This window comes from Myodes glareolus, chromosome 9 (assembly GCF_982192425.1).
Source record: "Myodes glareolus chromosome 9, mMyoGla1.1, whole genome shotgun sequence".
Lineage (NCBI taxonomy): Eukaryota > Metazoa > Chordata > Mammalia > Rodentia > Cricetidae > Myodes > Myodes glareolus.
The window spans coordinates 1,697,666-1,718,615 of NC_142034.1; the positions used below are offsets into that span (position 1 = coordinate 1,697,666).

General features: G+C 50.9%; 4 protein-coding genes across 6 annotated transcripts in view; 3 read left to right on the forward strand and 1 right to left on the reverse strand.

The window, feature by feature from the left end:
* The first annotated feature begins 14 nt into the window (after positions 1 to 14).
* Positions 15 to 1,266, forward strand: Oxld1 (oxidoreductase like domain containing 1). 2 transcript variants are annotated; one of them, XM_048429278.3, is made up of 2 exons: positions 15 to 221; positions 689 to 1,266. In XM_048429278.3, the coding sequence occupies exons 1-2, from the start codon at positions 15 to 17 to the stop codon at positions 1,106 to 1,108; spliced, it is 627 nt and encodes a 208-aa protein (XP_048285235.3). In that variant the 3' UTR covers positions 1,109 to 1,266. The 2 variants fall into 2 exon arrangements, with proteins under 2 accessions (XP_048285235.3, XP_048285236.3); XM_048429279.3 differs by having other exon boundaries at positions 15 to 191.
* Positions 1,267 to 1,326: 60 nt separating this feature from the next.
* On the forward strand, positions 1,327 to 7,718 carry Pde6g (phosphodiesterase 6G). 2 transcript variants are annotated; one of them, XM_087909647.1, is made up of 4 exons: positions 1,327 to 1,466; positions 5,218 to 5,439; positions 6,646 to 6,686; positions 7,140 to 7,718. In XM_087909647.1, exons 2-4 carry the CDS (start codon positions 5,294 to 5,296, stop codon positions 7,214 to 7,216), a joined length of 264 nt encoding a protein of 87 aa, XP_087765773.1. In that variant the 5' UTR covers positions 1,327 to 1,466; positions 5,218 to 5,293; the 3' UTR covers positions 7,217 to 7,718. The 2 variants fall into 2 exon arrangements, with proteins under 2 accessions (XP_087765773.1, XP_048285243.1); XM_048429286.3 differs by lacking the exon at positions 1,327 to 1,466 and having other exon boundaries at positions 2,888 to 5,439.
* Positions 7,719 to 8,102: 384 nt separating this feature from the next.
* Positions 8,103 to 14,050, reverse strand: Tspan10 (tetraspanin 10). The gene is made up of 3 exons (XM_048429276.3): positions 13,895 to 14,050; positions 10,761 to 11,392; positions 8,103 to 9,299 (listed from the first exon to the last, which is right to left on the reverse strand). The coding sequence occupies exons 1-3, from the start codon at positions 13,928 to 13,930 to the stop codon at positions 8,972 to 8,974; spliced, it is 996 nt and encodes a 331-aa protein (XP_048285233.1). The 5' UTR covers positions 13,931 to 14,050; the 3' UTR covers positions 8,103 to 8,971.
* A 4,256-nt stretch (positions 14,051 to 18,306) lies between these two features.
* The window catches only part of Nploc4 (NPL4 homolog, ubiquitin recognition factor), a 45,675-nt gene continuing 43,031 nt past the window's right edge, over positions 18,307 to 20,950 (forward strand). The window contains exon 1 of the mRNA XM_048429437.3: positions 18,307 to 18,466. Coding sequence (XP_048285394.1) covers positions 18,452 to 18,466 — 15 coding nt within the window. The 5' untranslated portion in view covers positions 18,307 to 18,451. The remainder of the gene's footprint in view (positions 18,467 to 20,950) is intronic.

The following is a 20,950-nucleotide window of genomic DNA, read 5'->3' on the forward strand; positions in this document are numbered from 1 at the left end:
AGTCTGCACCAGCTATGGAAATACTGCTGCGGAGCCTGTCAGGGGGAGACCGGGTGGGAGCGGCGCTCTGCTACTGGGCCTGTACTCGCGGACCGAGTGGGCCGCACTGCCCCCGCAGGCTTGCGGGAAGCCTTTCGCGCAGCTGGGGTGTCCCAGGTCTGGGAGGCCAGCCAGCCCTTGGAAGAGTCACGGTCAGCGCGCTCCCTCAGAGCTTTCTTCAGGTTTGGGCTCCAGACCAAGTACCAGTTAGTGACCGGGGTCACGGGTGGACACCAGAGGCGTTGGAGGCGGAGATTGGGGTGACCCGATGTCCTCTGAGCTTCTCTTGTGATGTGGTGGAAGGCCGATGCAGGACTGAGGACGACGCGGATAGTCCGCGTGGTCAGCGGAGGAGTGTTTAGTGTCTGGTGAGGGTCAGCCAGTTCTGTGCAATCGTTTGGAACTCAGGCCCAGTACCTGGCACTGAACCAGGCTCTTAACACGTTTTTTCTCATACCAACCAATGTGTCCGTTTCACAGATAGGGAAACAGTATACAGGGTGAAATATAATAATTTGTCTACGGTCCTGCAGGAAGTGAGGAGGCCGAGAAGGATGTTGAGCCACCAGCCCAATGCTAGGAAGGGTGAACATTCCCCAGTGCCTTACCAGCTTCCTGGAGAGTCATACTGGTTATCCCATGTTCGCAGGGCACACAACAGTTCTCCAGCTGGGGCAGCTGCCAGAGTCTTCCCCGAGGAAGACACAGTATTCTTCACAGACACCATGCTCCAATGCGAGCCACTGATAGCTGCAGAGAGTTGGGGATGGACCACAGGGAAGAAGGTTTCCAAGCAGGTGCGGAGGATGGCAGGGAGCCAAAGGCCTCCCAGCCCCGGGAGAAGCCCCCAGACCCTCTGTCACTTGAGCTCCAGCCTCCCACAAACTGCTGCATGAGTGGCTGTCCTAACTGTGTGTGGGTAGACTATGCAGAAGCCCTGCTCAGACGCTACCAGGATGGGGGGGAACAGGCCCTGGCCGATCTAGAGGAGCATGTGAAGGATGAGAACCTCAAGGCCTTCCTCAGGATGGAGATCCGGCTCCGGCTCCGCACCCAGAGTGGAGACTGAGCCAGTGTACGTGGGACTCCGGGCCGTGGACAGATGCCACACTTTAGAAGCACAGGGCCACTTTTATCCTTGGGTCTGGAAGACTCCACATGTCTGTCAGGAATAGGAAGTAATGTGTAAGACCTTCACCTCTGAATAAATTCTCTGCGCCAACCAAACTGTGTGGTCCCTCTGCCTGTGTTGTCAAAGGAAGCATACCCAGGCTAGCTGTGTGTCCTGGTGAGCAGCCACAGGTTTCCTCACCGGTGAAGATGAACAAAAGCCTTCAATCCGTGAACACCCTATGACAGGAGCACCCCCAGGCCCCATTGTACCTGAGGTGTCCTGCTGACAGTAAGCCCTGGTTCCCACCTGTGTGGTAAGTGAGAACCATCATGTGGGAGGGGCCTAGCTGTTCCCTGTCTCCTGCTGGGTCCTGGGGGATTTCTTTCTACCTTGTAGTAGCCTAGGGTCATCCCTCTAGAGTTCTTGAATCCTGCTAGACGCAGCTGGGGTATCAAGCTCCAGAACCAACTGCACGGCACTAGCAAGGGCTGAACTTAAATGTATTTGTGCCCACCTACTTTGTTAAAGAGAACAGCTGGGATTATAGAGGGACTTTGTTTTGGTTTGTTTGTTTGTTTGTTTGTTTTTTCGAGACTGGGTTTCTCTGTAGCTTTGGAGCCTGTCCTGGAACTAGCTCTTGTAGAGCAGGCTGGCCTCGAACTCACAGAGATCCGTCTGCCTCTGCCTCCCGAGTGCTAGGATTAAAGGTGTGCACCACCACCACCCGGCCTTCTGTTGGGTCTGAGCTGATAAACAGGACTTTTTCCATGTTTGGTGTTTTATACAGACCTGTGACAAAATTAAGACCAGAAAGTCGGGGCACTTTGCTAGTGAGTGATAGAACATAGTTCAGGCTGGCACCTTGGACAGATGAAGCATGCCATCCAAAGTACACAGCAGGGGCTGGGCCCAGATAAACGTGTTAATGGTGACCACACCTATGAGGTCCCAGACTTTTGTATAGCTGTTTCCTGTGGATTGAAGCATTTCCTCCTTAAAAGAGGTTGTAAAGATGGTTGGTTTCTCTGTATAGCCTTGGCTGTCCTGGTACTTCTCTAATGCACAGAGATCTGCCTGCCTCTGCCTCTTGTTAGGATTAAAGGAGTCACCGTACCTATGGTAGGTGGATACCTATTCACATCTCCAGGAAATGTTGACACCAGTGGTCAGCATTTCCAGCGTTTGACAACTGTGGCAAAGGCCAGTAAGGCTGTGCAGTATAAGATGCCCTTGAAGAAAACTCATTGGCCAGCCCTTCGCAGTGGGCCTGAGTCTGCTTCTGGGTATAAGGCACTCAAGTTCTCAGACTGCCATGCTGGCCTGTATCTTACCATGCCTCCGTTATACTTACCACCATGCATCTGTGAAATGCCCCATAGTGGCCCAGACACCAGCAGTATAATGTGCCTCCTCCTACCACTTCCGTGTGGAAGATAAAGATTAACACAGAATCATGCGGTGCTGTCTGTGTGGCACATGCTTGTAATTCCAGTACTTGAGGGGCGTCCTTAGCTCCATGACACTTTGAGGCCAGCATGGAACTACATAAGACCATGCTTTTAAAAAGAAAAACAAGCCGGGCGGTGGTGGTGCGTGCCTTTAATCACAGCACTTGGGAGGCAGAGGCAGGCGGATCTCTGTGAGTTCGAGGCCAGTCTGGTCTACAAGAGCTAGTTCCAGGACAGGCTTCAAAGCCACAGAAAAACCCTGTCTCGAAATAACAACAACAACAACAAAAAGAATAAAGAAAGAAAAACAAGAAAGCTAATTCTATCCAATTTAGAGGAAACAGGCACAGGAAATGGAATACACAGAGTTGCAGAAGCAAAGACCTTGGGATTGGAATGCAAGAGGCAGGGCTGAAAGGCAAGGGGGAAAAAGGAGGCCTGTCACATACAGCATCAAAGTCCACGGTTTCCTCAGTGGATGGGACAGAAAGGGAATGGGTGAGCCCAAGCAAGAACTATCTGGAAAATGGCCCCTTTGTTTCTGGAGGCATCGTCCCACAACTGGTGAAGATAAAACTTCCCCTTCCTTTCTTGACCGTCTACTGGAACCGAATGTCCTTCCTTCAGGCCCTTGACTGCTCCTCAATTTCTTCTACCCACCCCAGTATCCCAGTCAGTGGTGACTCCCACAAGGCCCAGCAATCTCATTAGTGTAGCATCCCAGCAGAGAGTCATAATCCGCTCACCAAGAGAAGAATAAATCCCTAGGCCACTGCTCTGCTGACCCAGGTTCAGCCTACTGGCACCTGTGGCTCCCTGAGACCTGTCCAGTGCTTGGTGAGTCATGACCCATCTCGTTGCCTTTTCTAACAGTCAGGTCTCTGCTCATTCAGAGTTGGGGTTGGGGAAAGCCAACGAGTTTTTACCACCTCTGCCGAGCTTTGGATTTTTAAGAGTTCCTCCCCTTTTCCTGTCCTTTGGAGAGGACATCCTGCCAATCACCTCCTCTGCTTCTCTACAATGTCAGATGGTAGTGCCTGTTGCCAAGGCCAGCCACCTGACCATATAGCTAAGTGGTACCGGCTTCAGGTCAGTCTGGGTTAGGCATCTCAGGCGTGGTTTCCATAGAGACAGTGCTGATCATTGGAGTTCTGTCGGGGGTTTATGGCCTTTGACTAGAGAAGTGTTTTACTACTGGGAAGTAAGGGATGGGTACCTCAGACCCGAGCATGCTGGTCTCCTAAGCTCCTGAGTCCTGGTTCGTCCTGGTGCTGACTTCAGGGACAAAGACTGAACTTAGGAAGGGCAGGGGGAGCCGCTGAGATTGAAGTGAGCATTGCCTACTCTACTGATCAGTTTCAGCTTTGACAATCCAGCAGACCACTGGCCGTGGCTTAAGGCTGTTTCAGTAGTAGTTGGTCTCTTGGACAGCTAAGGGTGTCGGAACAACACCTCCTGTCTGGGTCACACCTGTATTCAGCAGCAGGTGAGGTTTATTTAGGCAGCTTCCTAGAACTCTGGGAGATTAGGAGTCTCCTTCGGGCGCTAATAGGATTACTGAAGTTGTACTGTCCTTGGCCAAGGTCGCTGGGGCTTGGAGCTCTTAGGGAGAGGAGGAGGGGCCATCCTAGGTAGTGTCTTCTAGGTTGCAGCCTGATACAGGGCCGCAGAGGCCAGCTCAGCCTCTCCAGAGCTCCAAGTCAGCGAGCCAGGGAGCAGCCTAAGGGAAGAATCCTGGTGTAACTGCTCTCCCTGAGACCTGCTTCTGGCTTGGCCCTCTGAAATGGAGCCGTGAAAGTGAGGAGTTCCCAGTTCAGCTGCTTCTGGTTCAAGGACAGGCCCCTTCCTTAGGGCATCGCTGCGTTCCATTTTGTGGAGCGTTATTTATCCGCACCAAGTCCAACCCCCAGGGACAGATAATAGACCAAAACCAACAAGTACATAAATATGAACAAACCTACTTTAAAAACATGCCTGTAAATTAACGAATTTAGCCCCAGATTGTGGTATGAAGAAATAAATTAGGACCTGGAAATACAGAATGGCATGAGGTAGAGTCAGAAGAGGCCTCTAGAATCAGAGAAGGCCTTCCCTTCCTGAGAAGGGGCCAGTGAAAGCAGCCTGGGGCTGATCTCCTGGAAGGGAAAGTAAGAGGCTGTGGGGCTCACGTGCAGGGTCAGGAAGGGGTGTCCTTTGTTTACCCTCCTAAGCGATCTCAGAAGGCTTTCCACAGAGTGACAGGCTCAATCAGATTCCAGTGGATGAGAGGGAGGGAGGGAGCAGGCGTCAGTGTGGGGGCCAACATCAAGGTGTTCAAGGGGAGGTAATAAAAAGCCCTGGTTTGGGACATGTGGGGGGGGGTCAAAAGGGTGTGTTTGATGTGAGTTAGGGGTATGGGATGGGCACAAGGTAGTTCATGAGTCCTGTGTGGCTGCTAGCAGTGGGAGGTGCCTCGTGGTACCAGAAGGAGAACACTAGAAAGCCCTGGTAGAGCTGGAAGGTGGTTCTCTGGAGGGGAGGCAATGTCTCAGGGTAGCTTGTGGGTGTCAGGCCCTCTGCTCTTAGGTTGGAAAGGAATAAGGGCTAATGGGGATCCATCTGTCTGGTCTTCCCCAGCCTGCATGAGGAATATAGACCAGCCTGACAGAGCCCAGAAGCTAAGGGTCACTGCAGTGTCTCTGCCAGCCTCACCATGAACCTGGAGCCACCCAAGGCCGAGATTCGGTCGGCCACACGGGTTATAGGAGGACCAGTTACGCCCAGGAAAGGACCGCCTAAGTTTAAACAACGGCAAACCAGGCAGTTCAAGAGCAAGCCCCCCAAGAAAGGCGTTCAAGGGTAAGCAGAACAACAGAGGGGAACCTTTCACAGAAGGAACACTTCCCAGGCTGCATGGGACAAGACAGAGGCTGGTGTAGAACTCCGGCCATGGTTCTTTGTGGTACATCTTCATCCCGATGACCAGGGCCTCAAGAGTTTTGGGGAACCAAGGGACCTATCATTTACTCCAGGTGCTGTAGCCAAACAGGTCTGGAAAGCAGACCGCCCGAATCTCCTCAGGGATGTGTGTGCCCCACCACCACACTCACCTGTGCACACACAGACACCTGCGTGTGAACGCCTACAGGCATGACCTTAGCCAATTTTCTGTTGCTCTGAGAAAACAATAGGAACTGAACGCTTTATGCAGAGATTTGTGTGCCCTTGGTTTTGGAGACAGAAAGCTCCAGGAAGGTTGGTCTCAACTGTTTAGCCTCTGGTAAAGACCCGACGGCTATACCACAACCTGGAAGATGGTATAAGTGGCGGGAATGCCGGGAAAGAGGCATTCCCTCTTTCCCGGGAAGTAGACAGAGAACACGAGAAAGCGAGAGGAACGAGTCTCTCCATTCTAGCCACCTCTTCTGTAGAGTCATAACCGTGTCCTGTGAGAATGGCATCAACCCACAGTAACGTTTCACCGCTTCCTTGTGATTCAGTCACTCTCTGCTTAAAGACCCACACGTCTCAGTACTGCTGTACCCTGGAGACCAGTGTCCAGCATGTGTGTCTTTCTTATTCATTCAGTTATTTATTTATTGGTTTTTCAAGACACGGTTTCCCTGTAGCTTTGAAACCTGTCCTGGAACTTGCTCTTGTAGACCAGGTTGGCCTTAAACTCACAGACATTCACCTGCCTCTGCCTCCCGAGTGCTGGGATTAAAGGCAGGCACTGCCACCGCCCAGCTTATGTGTGCCTTTCAGGGACAAGTCACAGCTGACATACTGAGACACACACAGCACCCTCTCTCACACTCCTGCAGAGGCCTACAGCCCGTGCCCACTCAGGCCGCATTGCATGGGTGTCTGCCCATGTGTACCTGGGCTCGCTCTTCCTTTCCTGGTCCTCGGCCTGTGAATCTCTGGGAAGCACACTGGTCCCACAATGGTGAAAGGGAGCCCCCAGTCCCTGCCCATTAGCAGATGTTGGGGAGGACATCTGGTACCCAGGGGTGGCTTGATCTAGACCTGGAGACATCGTCCTTGACCACTCTGTCTTTACAGGTTTGGGGATGACATCCCTGGAATGGAAGGCTTGGGCACAGGTATGACGACTCAGGATTGTCACATCCGGACAGTCCTCCTAAGTCTCCTACATCCCTCAGACATACTCCCACAGGTCCAAGGTTCCTCTCTATTGCTTAGCCTGCCTCCCATCCTGTCCCCTATTTCTCTCCCAACATCAAGTTTCAGATCCCCCTGAGAGGGGTTGTTCCCATGGGGTAGGTTCACTTGACACAGAAGGAACTTTTGCTGGTCCTTCCAACTTCAGCAAAGGGTCCCTTAAGCTCCCTATTCGGGCCTGCCACATCCCTCACTACTGGAGCCAGGACCCAGAAGACAGAGTTGGTGCTTCCTGCCTAGGAGGATTTGCAACCAGAGCTTAGCCTCTCGTCCTAGGCAGATGTGACTTTTATTTGGGGAGTAGAAAGCAAGGCGACAGGGAATGGGGTGGTCCTGGGGCCATGGAGTCCCTGTTAATGACACTTTTCCTGCAGACATCACTGTCATCTGCCCGTGGGAGGCCTTCAACCACCTGGAGCTGCATGAACTGGCCCAGTATGGCATCATTTAGTCAATCCCGGCTGTGAGAGTCCCATGAAAGGCCTCCTGAAGACCTCTCTGCCCCACCACCCTCTGTAAGACCTGCCCAGGACCCCCGCCCAAGCCTGAGCCTGAATCCCAACCTGAGTCCCTAGCCAGGTTGTCCCCAGCCTCCAGGGACACAACTTTATGCCCTGACACCAGCTACCAAGAGCCTACAGCCTCCCACAGGACACACTGGTGACCTGAAGTTACGGGTTAGAAAAAGGAAGGGAGAGGGACCTAGCCCCACCTCCTATTCTTCTTATGGCTGGAGTACAGGGTTGAGCTCCCCAGAAGTGTTTCCCTACACTGCCTTCTGTGGACAGGGAAGTTCCTCTGCCCCGCAACCCTTCCAGATGGGCGTCTGGAGGTGGGACACTGTCCTGGGGTCTCTGGTGAGAGAGGCTGAGGCTACTGCACTTTATACCAGCCTTCCCGACACACTCTGTCCTTGTCCCTGTTTCTAAATAAAATTAGCATCTCCTTGCTTATCCGAGGTGCCCTGATGGAGTACGGTCCCTACAGTAGGGTTGCTTTATCTGCACCATGGAGGGAGGAGGGTTCAGAGTGTGTGGAAGTAGGAGAGACGGGCAAGAAAGAGAAACAGAAAACTCCTCAGAGGTTTGGCCTAGAGGTCCTAGGTATATGAGCCTGACCCTGCCCCTCACTCCTGGTGGCCATAGTCAATGAAGCAGACTCTCCAAGAAGTTAGGAAAGGACAAAAACTAGAAACCTACACACAGACACCCAATGAGCAGCCCCACGGCCCAGCCAGTCCATCCTAAGACCGAGCTGACACCTGCCGCACACCCCAGTAACCTGAGGATTCCACACATAGAGGTAAGACATATAGGCACACACCTGGGCAAACACCCCCAAACATGCACAATATTTACTCCTTTCAATAATCAGAAAATGGCTTTCAGAAAGACTCTATGTGTTAGGCATTGTGGTGCATGCTTGTAATCCCCAACGTGTGAGCAGAAGGCAGAAGGGTAAAGGTCACCCTCAGCTACGTAGGGAGTTCAAGGCCAGCCTGCAGTACATGAAAAAGAAATAGAATAGGCAAGAAAAAGACTCCACTTTTGAGACAGCCACAGACTGACCATGCTGATTCTACAGATGAAATCAGAGCTGGGCTGCCCTCTGCCTTCGTCAGCCCTAGCTGGGAAACAAGGAATTGTCTCCATCTTGACTCGAATAAGTCCCAGTCCCAGTCATTGTGAGATCTGTAGTTTACTATGCAAATGTGAATCCACACACCAATATACAAGTCTTCCTGCTACCAAAACAGCTTTCTACAGAACAAGGCCTGGGTTGCATCCTACAGCTCACCAAAGGCCAGAAAGCAGGAGTGGAGCCGAGAGAGGCCATCTCTGCAGAAATGGGGACCTAGAGCCAGTCAGGGTGAGTTAGATCAGGGCAGGGGGCTGAGGTTGGAAGCAGGGGCCCTCAGCCCTTGCTCTTCCTGCCAGCCTAGTGGGAAACAGGTGTGCTCAGGCACAGACCATGGTAGCCTTTGGGCTTAGATGGGTCCTGAGAACTCAGGAGTGAAATCATGAGATTAGGGCAGGACAGAGTCGGTCTAGGCGGGCCTTGGGGGACTGACAGATGTAGCAAAGAGGCAATGGACCAGGAGTGGAGCCCAGGGGTCTGTTCCATGCGAGTTACTCTGACTTTCCTTGGAAGATGAGAAGAGGCTTGGAACTTGGCCTGTATCAGGGTCTTCTCAGCTCTTCTCACCTCACAGAGGTCCAGGTTCTGTGTCCTCTGCTGCCTTTGGTACAGCTAGGGCCCTTAGCAGGCAGGCGGCCAACAGGAGTTCAGCCCCTTGGATCGCGACAACAGTGATGACACAGCCGCCTATGGTCTGCATGTTCCCTCGCAGCCACTGCTGCAGCACAGGCCAGCAGCCCTGCAGGTGCACTACTTGTCCAGCTGCATTCTGGTCCAGGTGCAAAACCCCAAAGCCGCACTGAGTGTTCACCAAAGCTCCCCCTTCCTGGGGGTTAATGCAGCAGGAGGCAGGAAGGCTGCAGGCTTGTACCCCGGGAGAGCTGCAGTTAAAGTACCTGCAGGGCACAAGGTTAGTCCTGGAGTGGAGAGGAGGCCTTCAAACTTCAATCCCTCTCTCTTTCTCTCTCTCTCTCTCTCTCTCTCTCTCTCTCTCTCTATCTGTCACACACACACAGTTGCATGCATATGAAGGGCATATGTACACACATGCAAGCACTCTATCTCTCTCTCACACACACATACACACACACACACACACAATTGCATACATATGAAGGGCATATGTACACACATGCAAGCACACACAGAGGACCCTCAGTTTCTTGTGTTACCGTGCTTACACCCTCTTGTGGACAGGGGATTGGGGTGGGTGGAGTGTTGTGCCTATCTTGGCAGGCAAGGAAATGTTTAGTGAGGTAGTTGAAGGAGAGGTGTTGAGAAGACCTGGCTTGCAGACTTTCTCTCCGACACTGCCTGTGAGTTTATTTGAGTAGGCAATGTCAGAGAGAAAGCTGACTGACTTCCCAGAGAAACTTCTAGATTGGATTGCAATAAGAAGAGGGGTCAGAGGTCAGCAGCAAAAGGCTCAGAGCTATGAGGAGCCCCCTAGTGGCTAAGGAGCCTCAGCTGCAGCTTTCCTCGGGTCTAGACCTCATTCACAGGGCCCTGACAACCACCCACAGTGTGCTTACTCTCTGTGACCAGAGTCTCCCAGGAGCCCTGGGGGGGGGGGGACTTTGTGGGGAGCCAGGAGCATGGTAAGCACCACATATTGAAACTATGTTTTTAGAGCCTCCCCTGTCTCCATCCCTTGATATTAATTGGCCTCAGAGGCTCCAGGGAGGGAGCCTAATGTTTGTTCTGGGTGTCATAGGGAGGACAGGCACTACTCAGGGTGTCTGTGCAGTGGAGAATGTAGACAAAACAGGGACCCTCAAACAAGAACATAAAATGTTGTGTCTGCCTAAATTGGAAGTTTAATCACACTCTCAGGAACACATGCGGCGACCTGTGGAGCCGCCGACTGATGGCCTGAGCTAACCTAAAGTGTTTTTCTTCACACTGAGATATTCTGAGATTAAAAAAAAAATACTTTTCTGGTGTCTTCTGGCTTGGCCTCTTCATTGAAACCCCATAATGGAGGGGACAGCATGGGGAAGCTGAGTCTGGGCTCCAGAGTCGGCTAGAAGTTGGGCTCATTCAGGTTCAAGGCCATGGCCTAGGCAAAGGGTAAGTGCACACATTTGCACGTATGTTTGTGTATATGTGATGTATGTGTGTGCCCCAGTATGGGCCTTCATTTTGTGTTTACATAAAAGCAGGCGATTGTGAAAGTGAATTTGCACGCACACAAGGAAACTTGTGTACAGGCACATGGAAGTAGGAGTACAAGGCATGTATGTGGTTGTGTGTGTACGCCAGAACACACACATGTCTATGCATCCATGCTCAAGCGGGTGAGTGAGGCATCCCGACCACCCCTTCTCTTGCCCGTGTGGGGTACAGGGGACACTCACAGGTTCTGTTGCCAGTCCTGGTAGGAAACCGCTCCACAGCATTGCAGCCCCAGCTGGACTTGGTCGAGGAGGAAGCACAGGTCTGGGTCATTGTGGTAGTGGATGATGGCCGCACGCAGGGCATACTTCAGGCCCTCCTGCAGTGGGCCCCAGAGGGCCACCACCAGCGTCCCTGCCAGGGCTTCCAGTGCCAGGCAGCTGAGGACAGCTCCACAGTAGAAGCGTAGTAGGCAGCTGTTCTCACAGAGGGCACCCAGACATCCTGACATGCTCACCACACTGACCACCAGGCCTCCCAGCACCAGCACCAGCATGGGGTCTGCCGGCAGGGCTCCACCCCAGCTGTTCTCTGGAGACCTTTTGACAGCCAGCCCCCAGAGCCCTGCTGCCAGGGTCACCAGGGCCAGCAGGGAGAAGAAGAAGTTAGAGAGGAAAGTCAGATACTTGACACAGTTACTTCCTGTGGAGAGTGGGAGAGAGGAGGCCTGGCCTTCCTTCCAGGCCTGGTGCTTTGCCCCGGGACAGCATCGGCAGCCCCAGGCCCCTACCTGATCCTTCCAGAGTTCTGGGCCTAGGATGTTTGAAGTAGGTGGACTGTTCCTGTTGAGTGACCGCTCTTGGCCAGCAGTACCCTGCAGAAGGAGAGAAAACTTAGAGGATGCATTGGTCCTTAGCCACTCAGTCTGTGACAACAACCAGCAAGGGGCGAGGCCTCGTTAGAGAGGAGCAAAAAGGATGGGGCAGGAAGCAGAGTTGAAGAATTGGATACCTCATCCTGCTTAGGCAGGAAGCAGAAAGGCAGTGAAGGGTCCTAGCTCACTGCCTGTCCGGGTGGCTATGAGGCCAACTTTCTTTATAGCAGTGTAATGGCAGTGCCCTGGAAGGTCCATGGTAAAAACTGGGTAGGACAGCACTTAAAAGATGTACCCAGGGGGCTGGAGAGATGGCTCAGCGGTTAAGAGCATTGCCTGCTCTTCCAAAGGTCCTGAGTTCAATTCCCGGCAACCATATGGTGGCTCACAACCATCTGTAATGAGGTCTGGTGCCCTCTTCTGGCCTGCAGGCATACACACAGACAGACTATTGTATACATAATATATATATATATACGTGTATATATATATACACCCTATATACCCAGAGCTAGAGAGACGGCTGCTATTTCAGAGGTCCTGAGTCCTATTCTTAGCAACTGCATGGTGGCTCACAACCATCTGTAATGAGATCTGCTGCCGTCCGCTGCTGTGCACACGTTAGCAGAACACTGAAACACTGTATGTTATTATATATACAATATTCTTTCTGTATGGAAGAGCAGGCAATGCTCTTAACTGCCGAGCCATCTCTCCAGCCCAATAAATACTTTTTAAAAACATACCCGTTCAGATTGGTCTGTAGGAAAAAAAAAGAAAAAGAAAAAAGAAACAACAACAACAAAATACCCGTGCCAGGTGGTGGCGGCGCACACCCTTAATCCCAGCACTCAAGAGGCAGAGGCAGGTGGATCTCTGTGAGTTCGAGGCCAGCCTGGACTGCAAGAGTGAGTTCCAGGACAAGTTCCAAAGTTACAGAGAAACCCTGTCTCAAAAAACAAAACAAAACAAAAAAAGTACCCACTTCCTTTCTTTCACACCCTCTGAAAGAGGTGGTCTTGCCCAGGCGTGGTATTCGTGGGTCAGGATTTCACTCTTCCCACAGGACAGAACAGTGACAGGTGAGTCCACTTCCCTGCATCTAGAATGGTCTCTCTGTTTGACTCAGTCTGCAGTGCCCCAGCGGCAACTTTGTGCAGTCACAGGAGGGACTTTCCCACCCCAGCCGGAAGTGCAGGCTGCCTGGGACCGCTGTGAAATCCACCTTGGTTTCTCTGCATCATCTCCCACCCGCCAACTGAACCGAGGCCTTTGGACACTTTGCTTGACTTATTGTGGAGGATGCAGGGAGGGACTGTCTAAATCCTGCTTGCCTGGCTTCCTGGGCAGGGAGAGGGGCAACCAACACGACTGGGGCAGCAATCTAGAGAAGGCAAGAAAACAGGCCCTCCAGCAGGCAGCTCAGCTGAACAGCAGATATGAGAGAGGCCCTTTACAGGGAGGTGGGGGACGCCCACTCATGACCTGATTCTCTCTTTCTTTCTTTCTTCCTTTCTTCCTTCCTTCCTTCCTTCCTTCCTTCCTTCCTTCCTTTCTTTCTTTCTTTCTTTCTTTCTTTTTCTTGTGGGTGGGGTTTGAGACAGGCTTTCTCTGTGTATCCATGGATGTCCTGGAACTCACTCAGACCAGAATGGCCTTGAACTCACAGAGCTCCTCCTGCCTCTGCCTCTCAATTGCTGGGTTTAAAGGTGTATCACTGCCCAGCCACCACCTGGTTTGACTTGGAAGAGACTACAGCCAGGTGTCTAGGCAAGGGTCCCATTTCATCTCAGCCTTTCCCACCAGGAAGAACCTGCTCCTCTAGTCCTTCCACCCGTGCTAGTCCTGCTGCGTGGATGGCTCTTTAACCTGAATTTGGAGTGGGATATGTGAAGGTTATTTGTCTGCCAGAGTCTGCCGGAGTGAAAGCACAGCCTGTGGGGCTCACTTGGCAGCGTTAAGACCGTCTGAGGCCAAGGTGTCTCCATTCAACCTCAAAAAACATTTGCTTTTCCCTGCTCCTGAGCCCAATGTTAGAGTTTCTTTTTTCTTTCTTTCTTTCTTTCTTTTTTCTTTTTTTTTTTTTTTGGTTTCTTGAGACAGGGTTTCTCTGTGTAGCTTTGGAGTCTGTCCTGGAACTTGCTCTTGTAGACCAGGCTGGCCTCGAACTCACAGAGATCCGCCTGCCTCAGCCTCCTGAGTGCTGGGATTAAAGGTGTGTGCTACCACCGCCCGGCCAGAGTTTCTTTCAGACCTACAGGAGACCCTGTGAGGCTAGCACCTGAGTTTAGCCATCGGCAAGGGGAGCCATCTGATAGTGAAGCCCCACCCCAACCTGAAAGAATCACCACTGACATCACTTAATGACAAATCCTAGCACACAACCAGACTGGGAGTGGGGCCAGGAGTCAGGTCGATCATAACCTGGTCCAGGGGCCTCCTGGAGGACCTTAGGGCCAAGAAACATCTCCAACCTGAACTAAGCCATTAGAGCTGGCTCACCTGAGACAGCAAGGGGCTGCTCTCTTCCTCTTCCATCCTCCACGTGAACTGAGAAAGCCACAAAGACGGGTGGCCCGGGGCCTCTCTGGATGGGTTGTAGTCCTGGTGTAACGGTATCCTTGACTGCTCTGTAAACTGTCCACCTCGGCACTGGAGAGCTGCAGACTCCGCCCACCCAGCCATCACAGTGAGATCATGTGAGGAGTCACATTTTAGGGCTTAAGGCAGGGCCTCTGCTTCTATAGATCAGTTGGCTTTTCTTCTTAGACCCTAACTCTTGGCCTTGGCTCTAGGATGCCCCTAATATCTGCACAACCGTGACTTTGATAAGGTGGCCCTGGTGCTGGCCTCGTGGCGGTCACTGTTGAGTCCCATTATCCAGTGCAGAAACAAACCAGTATTCACGTTCCAGATGTCCCCCTCTGAGCTTCTCAAAAGCAGAATTTTGTTATGGTCACCATGAAGTCCCTGTGTCTAAAGGACTTGAGATACACAGTGGGTTATAGAGACAGAAAGCATGTTCAAAGGTTGTCAGCACTTGATCCTACCAGACACCATCTGTGTGGCCCTGAACGTCCCTCCACAGGTCTCCCTGCTTCTGATTGGGGTCCGGATGAAATGTGGGTGTGTCTGTAGCGTCACTGTAGGACCACAGGACTTCATAGATACCATCCACATGTTTAGGACAAGAGAAAGATCCTGCTGTACCGGCCACATGCCCTGTCCTGTTTCCACTCCAGACCCCCTGAGGTTCAGCTTTTGATGGACATTTCCAGGCCCAGCCTCTACTTTTAGCTTTATATTCCATTGTTCTGGCTTATGATTTTATAATGCAGACCAATTTGCTGGCTTCCAATGGCCAGCACCTGTGTGTCCTGGCCTTTGCCACCCCCACCACACCATCCCCGTTGCCTGGAGCCCCCCAATGTCTTCCATCATCATCAACCCTTCTTTTTCTTTTCTTCTCCCCAGCCCACGCTGAGGATGGAATCTAGGACCTCACAGAGCTCTATCCTTACCCGTCTCTGACAGTTCAGACTGCCTCTTCCATTCAGGCTCCCGCCATGGCCCAGGATGCAGCCGCCTGCCACTGTATAAATCCACTCATATAAGATGTTCTTGGTTGGGCTAGGTTTGTAGCTCAGTGGGAGAGTATTAGCCTACTACTCTTTTTATTTATTTATGTATTTATGTATTTATTTATTTATTTATTCTGTCTCTGTACATGCCTGCACACCAGAAGTGGGCACCAGACCACATTACAGATGGCTGTGAGCCACCATGTGATTGCTGGGAATTGAACTCAGGACCTTTGGAAAAGCAGGCAATGAGCCATCTCTCCAGCCCCCTAGCCTACTACTCTTGCATGAAGCTCTCGATCCTGATTCTGTTCCCTATATTGAAGAAAAAGGAGGAAGAGGAAGAAGGGGAAGAATACCAGGGGCAGATTTCTGACATGTGCCATAACGTGAGTGCACCTTGAAAACATTATGCAAAGTGATCTTAGCCAGATATAGAAGTCACACTTTCTTGTTGTTGTTTTTCAAGAAAGGGTTTCTATGTGTAGCCCTGACTGTCCTGGAACTTGCTCTGTAGACAAGGCTGGCCTTGAACTCAGATATCTGTCTGCCTCTGCCTCCTGAGTGCTGGGATAAAAGGGGTGCTCCACCCTTTAAAAGTCACATCTTATTCAATTCTTCCTGCGTGTGACGTTCAGGCAGGGCATTTAGTATATACCTCACCCCTATATGGACAAGGGGTTGAACCAGGGTGGAGGCAGCACCAAGTTCCTGATGGACTTGGCAGCCAATGAAAAAGCAGCTCAGGCGTTGTTGTTAAAGGGTTTTGAAGATCTTCTACATGATGACTATGCCCACCAAAGAGGAAGTTAGAAAGGAACTCACAGCAAGAACCTGGAGGAAGGAATGGAGACAAAGGCTACAGAGAAATACTGTTTACTGGCTCATTCTCAGATAGTTTTGTTAAAGAGCACCACCCGTCTCTGCTTCCAAAGGACTGGGGTTATAAGTGAGTGCCATCATGCCCAGTTCCATCTTAAAAATAAATTGTGTGCATGTGTGCATATTGCTATAATGTGTGTGTGAAGTTCAGAGCACAACTTCCAAGAATTTGTTTTCCTTTCTACTTTGTGAGTTCAAGGGATTAAGCTCAAATTCTCAGACTTGGCCTTGTTGGGGTAGGTGTGGCTTTGTTGAGGTAGGTGTGGCTTTGTTAGAAGTGGGTGTGGCCTTGCTGGGGTGGGTGTGGCCTTGCTGGGGTGGGTGTGGCCTTATTGGAGTAGGTGTGGCTTTGTTGGGGTGGGTGTGGCCTTGCTGGGATAGGTGTGGCCTTGTTGGAGGAAAAGTGTCACAGGCAGGGTGCTTTGAGGTCTCAGATGCTCAAACTAGGCTAGTGGCTCACAGTATCTTCCTTTGGATCTGGATACAGAACTTCCAGCTACCTCTCCAGCACCATGTATGCCTGTGTGCCACCATGCTTCCCACCACGCTGACCATGGACTAACTCTCTGAACTGTAAGCCAGCCCCAAATGAATGCTTTCCTTTGTAAGATTTGCCATGGTCATGGTGTCTCTTCACAGCAATAGAAACCCTAAGACACCCTCTAGATCGGTCCTTTCTGAGGTTGTGTGTTCATCATTACCAGTCACCTGATAGTCCATATCTGCAAGTTGATCTGCCTAGGGGGTAACTGCACCAAGCAAGCCTATGGCCTTTTCCTCGTACTGCCAGGGTAAGAGCCATGCCAAACACGAAATTAGCATGTAGTGAAATTTGTTGGTGGAATGAATAATCCAAAATTTAAATGACAGAGGCTAAAGAACATGTGTTGTCAGCACTGACATTGGAAACGAAGACGGATTCAATGAACTTAACAGGAAGGAAACCAGGTATGATAGTGCACACCTATAGTTCCAGGATTTAGGAAGCAGAGGTAGGAAGATTTCAAACTTGAAACCAGCTTGGGCTACGTGAGACTGTGACTAACAATGGACTTTGTATGTGGACTACTTGGTAGACCGTTTTCCTACCACACGTGAAACCCCGGGTTTTATCTATAAATCTGGGTGTGATGGCACACTCCAGTAACCCCAGCTCTAGGAGGTGGGGGACAGGAGAATCAAAAGTTCAAGGTCTTGGCTGGAAAGACGGCTCGACAATTGAGAACATTTGGCGCTGTTCCAGAGAACCTGGGTTTGTCTCCCAGCACCCACATGGTGGGTCTCAACCATCTGAAACTCCAGTTCCAAGGGTACCACTCCCTCTTCTGCCCTTCTCTGGCCTCAGGAACGAATGTGGTTCAACATACATATGTGCAGGCAAAACACTCATATACATAAAACACACAAAGTCTTAAAAACAACAACAACAAAATAAGTCTAGAGGGATTGACACACGCCTTTAATCCCAGCACCTGGGAGGCAGAGGCAGGTGGATCTTTGTGAGTTTGAGGCCAGCCTGTTCTACAAAGAGGTAATTGGGCTGTTACATAGAGAAACCCTGTCTCAAAAAAAAAAAAAAAACCAAAACAAAGAAACAAAACAGTCTAAAATATAAAAAGAGGTTACATGCACATGCACTTAGAAATTGAACCATTAATTTGAAATTGGTGGCAGGAGTGTGTGCACGCTTTTAGATCCCAGTACAGAGAGAGAGGCACATCACTGTGAGCTCCAAGCCAGCGTGGTTTGCACAATGAGTTCTGGGTCAGCAAAAGCTGCAGTGAGATTCTGTTTAAAAACAAAACAAAACAAAACAAAACAAAACAAAACAAAAACTAAGCTGGGTGTGGTGGCTCACGCCTTTAACTGCACTAGGCAGGCAAGGACAGGAGGATCTCTGTGAATTGAACACCAGTCTGGTCAACAAAGCCAGTTCCGGGAGTTCCAGGACCACCAGGGCTACACAGAGAAACCCTGTCTTGAAAAACCAAAACAACCAACCAAACAAACAAAAACACAAAAGTCAAAACCAAATCCAACCAAACAAACAAAACAGGTGGCTTTTAGCCTCTTAAAAAGATTTCCCTAATGTCTCTTTCAAACCATATGCATGAGGTCTCAAAAGAAGAAGCTCAGCTCATTGCTGGAAAATTGTGAAGATGGCACAGAACTCCCTCAACGGCTATTTTTCAAGGCGCACTCTTCTTGGGGCTTTTCTGCATTGTTTGAAAATTCAGGAACAAGTCTCTCTTAAAAGATTCTTCCGAACCCTGAGTCTGCAGCTGAGCCTAGATCGCCCGGCCCATACGAGCAGGGGATGGGGCGGGGCCGAGGTGTGCGCGGCTCCACATGCGCATGCGCGCGGCCGTTGGCGAGGCCGGAACCTTGTTTCGCCTCCGTGTTCGCCCGGCGGAGTGCGTTGAGCGAAGCACAGTACGTCGGCGGCTGGCGGAGCTGGGAGGCGAAGCTGGAGCGGCGGTGGCGGCGGCGGCGGGAGGCCGGGGCTGGGGCTGAGGCCGAGTCCGGGACTGCGAGGCCTTTGGGGAGGCAGGCGGCGGTAACCCGGGGCCCGAATCCGGAGACAGGAGCGGCCGCCATGGCCGAGAGCATCGTGAGTGCGGCGGCCGGGAGGGAGCGGGGCGCCGGGATGAGGCAGCAGATTTGCCGGCCTCCTGGGCGGGCCCGCGCGGGACGGAGCTCGGCGCCAGCGTCTCCTCCTTACTAGCCCTGGGTTTGTGGCGGTTCCTGCTGTAGCTGAGCCCGGAGAGGTTGATGGGTAGGAGGCCGAGCGGTCTGAGTGGAGCGGCGTCCCTCCTCTCTATTGCCGCAGGTTGCTCCGAGGGACCCTAGCCTCCTCCCAGGCCCAGAAGTCGGTTACGTCCTTTCCTCCTGTCCTTAGAGCTTTCTCCTCCCCCATCCCAGCACTGCCTCGTCATGATTTCACTCCGGAAGAGTAGTCGGGAGAAGGGCGTCTGTAGGGAACCCCTTCCCCACAAAAGAAGTGGCCAAGGGGCAGACAGCAACCTGGCGGGGCTGGCTCCTCTTTGGCAGAGGTAACTTGACTACCTGTTTAAAAGAGTGTAATAAAGAAGGCTGATTTCACTTTAGCCTGACGTAGGGATTGTCACCCCCACCCTCCATGAAATATGTCAGGAAAACAGGAGAAAAACCAGCAGATAGCCGTTAGTTAACTTGTGGGGGCTTCTCTCCAAAGTGAATGTGGCAAAGGTTGGGGAATGGTGTGAGAAACATGCCGATCTGACGGAGGAGTTGTGGTCAGCGTTGAGGGTTATTTGGAATTTCTGGGCGATCAGAACCGTGTTGGGTGCTTTAGGCCTGGGACAGGTCAGCAGTGCTTCTCTGTATTCCAAATAGCATCACTTCTTTCCGGATTCCATGGGTTTCCAGGGGAGTCCAGCTCTTGAGGCGTTTTGTCCCACACCATCCTTGAGCTTCGCATCTTCCTGCACAGCTTCCTCGACCGGGATTGCAGATAAGGGCTATCATTTCTGGCAGGTTTAGAGTTCAGGTTTTTCTCTGAGAATAGCTTCTTTTCTCCACTGCTCCATGTAGGGTATCTTCTGTTCTATCTCTGTTTCCCATTCTGGAGATGTGCAGAGAAACCTCAGAAAGGCTGACTCTTTTTAAAAGCTAAAATTTGCTATCCTAGATGACTTGGCTAGAGATAGGTGAGGTATTAGCGTTAGAACTGCTTCTTCAATTTTCCACTCACTGTGATGATCTTTACTGAGGTAAAGCAATTTGTTCAGGTATTCTAGATGCTCTCATGGATCTTAAATTAACTTTCTCGGGTTGTGAGGAGTTAATAAACTTTTCTGAAATTGATTTCAAAAGTTTTCCTTCTAAGATTTATGTATTTATGTGTATGGGTGTTTTGCCTGCATGTCTTTGTACTGTTTGAATACCTGGTTCCTAAAGAGGCCAGAATAAGGCATTGGATCCCCCAGGAACTGGAGTTATAGATGGTTGTGAGACAGCTTATGGGTAGTAGGAATTGAACCCAGGTCCTCTGGGAGAGCAACCAGTGCTCTTCACTGCTGACCCATCTGTGAGCACCATTTTGAAAAATTATATGTGTGTGTGTGGCCATGTGTGGGTGTGTGCATGTTACTGTAGTTGTTGGTAGAAGCCAAAGGTGTTGGCATACGCTGGAGCTGAAGCTACAGGCAATTTACAGTTCAGTGTGGATGCTGGGAACTGAACTAGGATTCTCTGCAAGAGCAGTCAGTGCTCTTACCTGCTGAGCCATCTCTGTAGCCCTGCTTGTTTTTAATTCGAAGGGAGATCTTTAAAGAATTGCTGTGGAGCAATGCTTCTGAGAGATTTTCTGTTTTATTTTTTTATTGCTTTGTGACCTCATCTGGGCTACGTCTAGGCTGTCTTCTGGCTCCGGTGCACAAACCTTCCTTAGCTTCCCAGATAATTGGAGCTGCTGGTGCTTGTTCCTCACACCTACCTCACTCAGAACCCGTGTTCTCCATGTGTCCCCATCTGTCTGTTCCATATGTTTTCTTCTGTAGCCTGTGTCAGAGGTTAATCCAGAACATTTTCAGTACAAGCCTGTCTCTTGTTAAACCCAGGCTCCCATGCTCTGCTGTTGATCAGTTAAAGTGACTTGCACTGTAGAAAATTTTTCTTTGGTAAGGTAGGTGTTGTGTCATAGGCCTGTAATTCCAGACTTTGGAAGCGAGGCAAGGAGGATAGAGGGTTTGAAGTCAGTTTGGTCTACATGGTGTGTGCAACCAAATCAGAATCAACCAAACAAAAGGGTTCTTCCGCGATTTCTTTCTCACAGTGCCTGGGTGACAGGTTCCCATCCTGAGTGACTGGATAAAGGAGTATTTGTAGAGCCTTCCGCTAAGAAGCAGAGGGCTTCACTTTTCGACATGCCTCAGTGTTGAAGACAGATTGAAGAATCAAATATGTCGAAATAGTTTCCTTACATTTATAAAGGTGTTTTTCCTAGGTGGCAAATCCTAAGAGGAGAGTGCTGAAAATCAGAATTCACTTATGTTTGAGCTCAATACAGATGAGGGTGAGGAATTGAGACAGATGTGGCTAAGAAGTAGACGGG

What these genes read in the sequence shown, in the direction of transcription:
- Pde6g (XM_087909647.1), top strand. Translation starts at nt 5,294, where the DNA reads ATGAACCTGGAGCCACCCAAGGCCGAGATTCGGTCGGCCACACGGGTT. An exon ending in CCCAAGAAAGGCGTTCAAGG is followed by an intron (nt 5,440 to 6,645) that starts GTAAGCAGAACA and finishes CTGTCTTTACAG; the next exon opens with GTTTGGGGATGACATCCCTG. An exon ending in AATGGAAGGCTTGGGCACAG is followed by an intron (nt 6,687 to 7,139) that starts GTATGACGACTC and finishes CTTTTCCTGCAG; the next exon opens with ACATCACTGTCATCTGCCCG.
- Tspan10 (XM_048429276.3), bottom strand. Translation starts at nt 13,930, where the DNA reads ATGGAAGAGGAAGAGAGCAGCCCCTTGCTGTCTCAG. An exon ending in GCAGCCCCTTGCTGTCTCAG is followed by an intron (nt 11,393 to 13,894) that starts GTGAGCCAGCTC and finishes CTCCTTCTGCAG; the next exon opens with GGTACTGCTGGCCAAGAGCG. An exon ending in CAGGACTGGCAACAGAACCT is followed by an intron (nt 9,300 to 10,760) that starts GTGAGTGTCCCC and finishes TGTGCCCTGCAG; the next exon opens with GTACTTTAACTGCAGCTCTC.
- Oxld1 (XM_048429278.3), top strand. Translation starts at nt 15, where the DNA reads ATGGAAATACTGCTGCGGAGCCTGTCAGGGGGAGACCGGGTGGGAGCG. An exon ending in TCCCTCAGAGCTTTCTTCAG is followed by an intron (nt 222 to 688) that starts GTTTGGGCTCCA and finishes CCATGTTCGCAG; the next exon opens with GGCACACAACAGTTCTCCAG.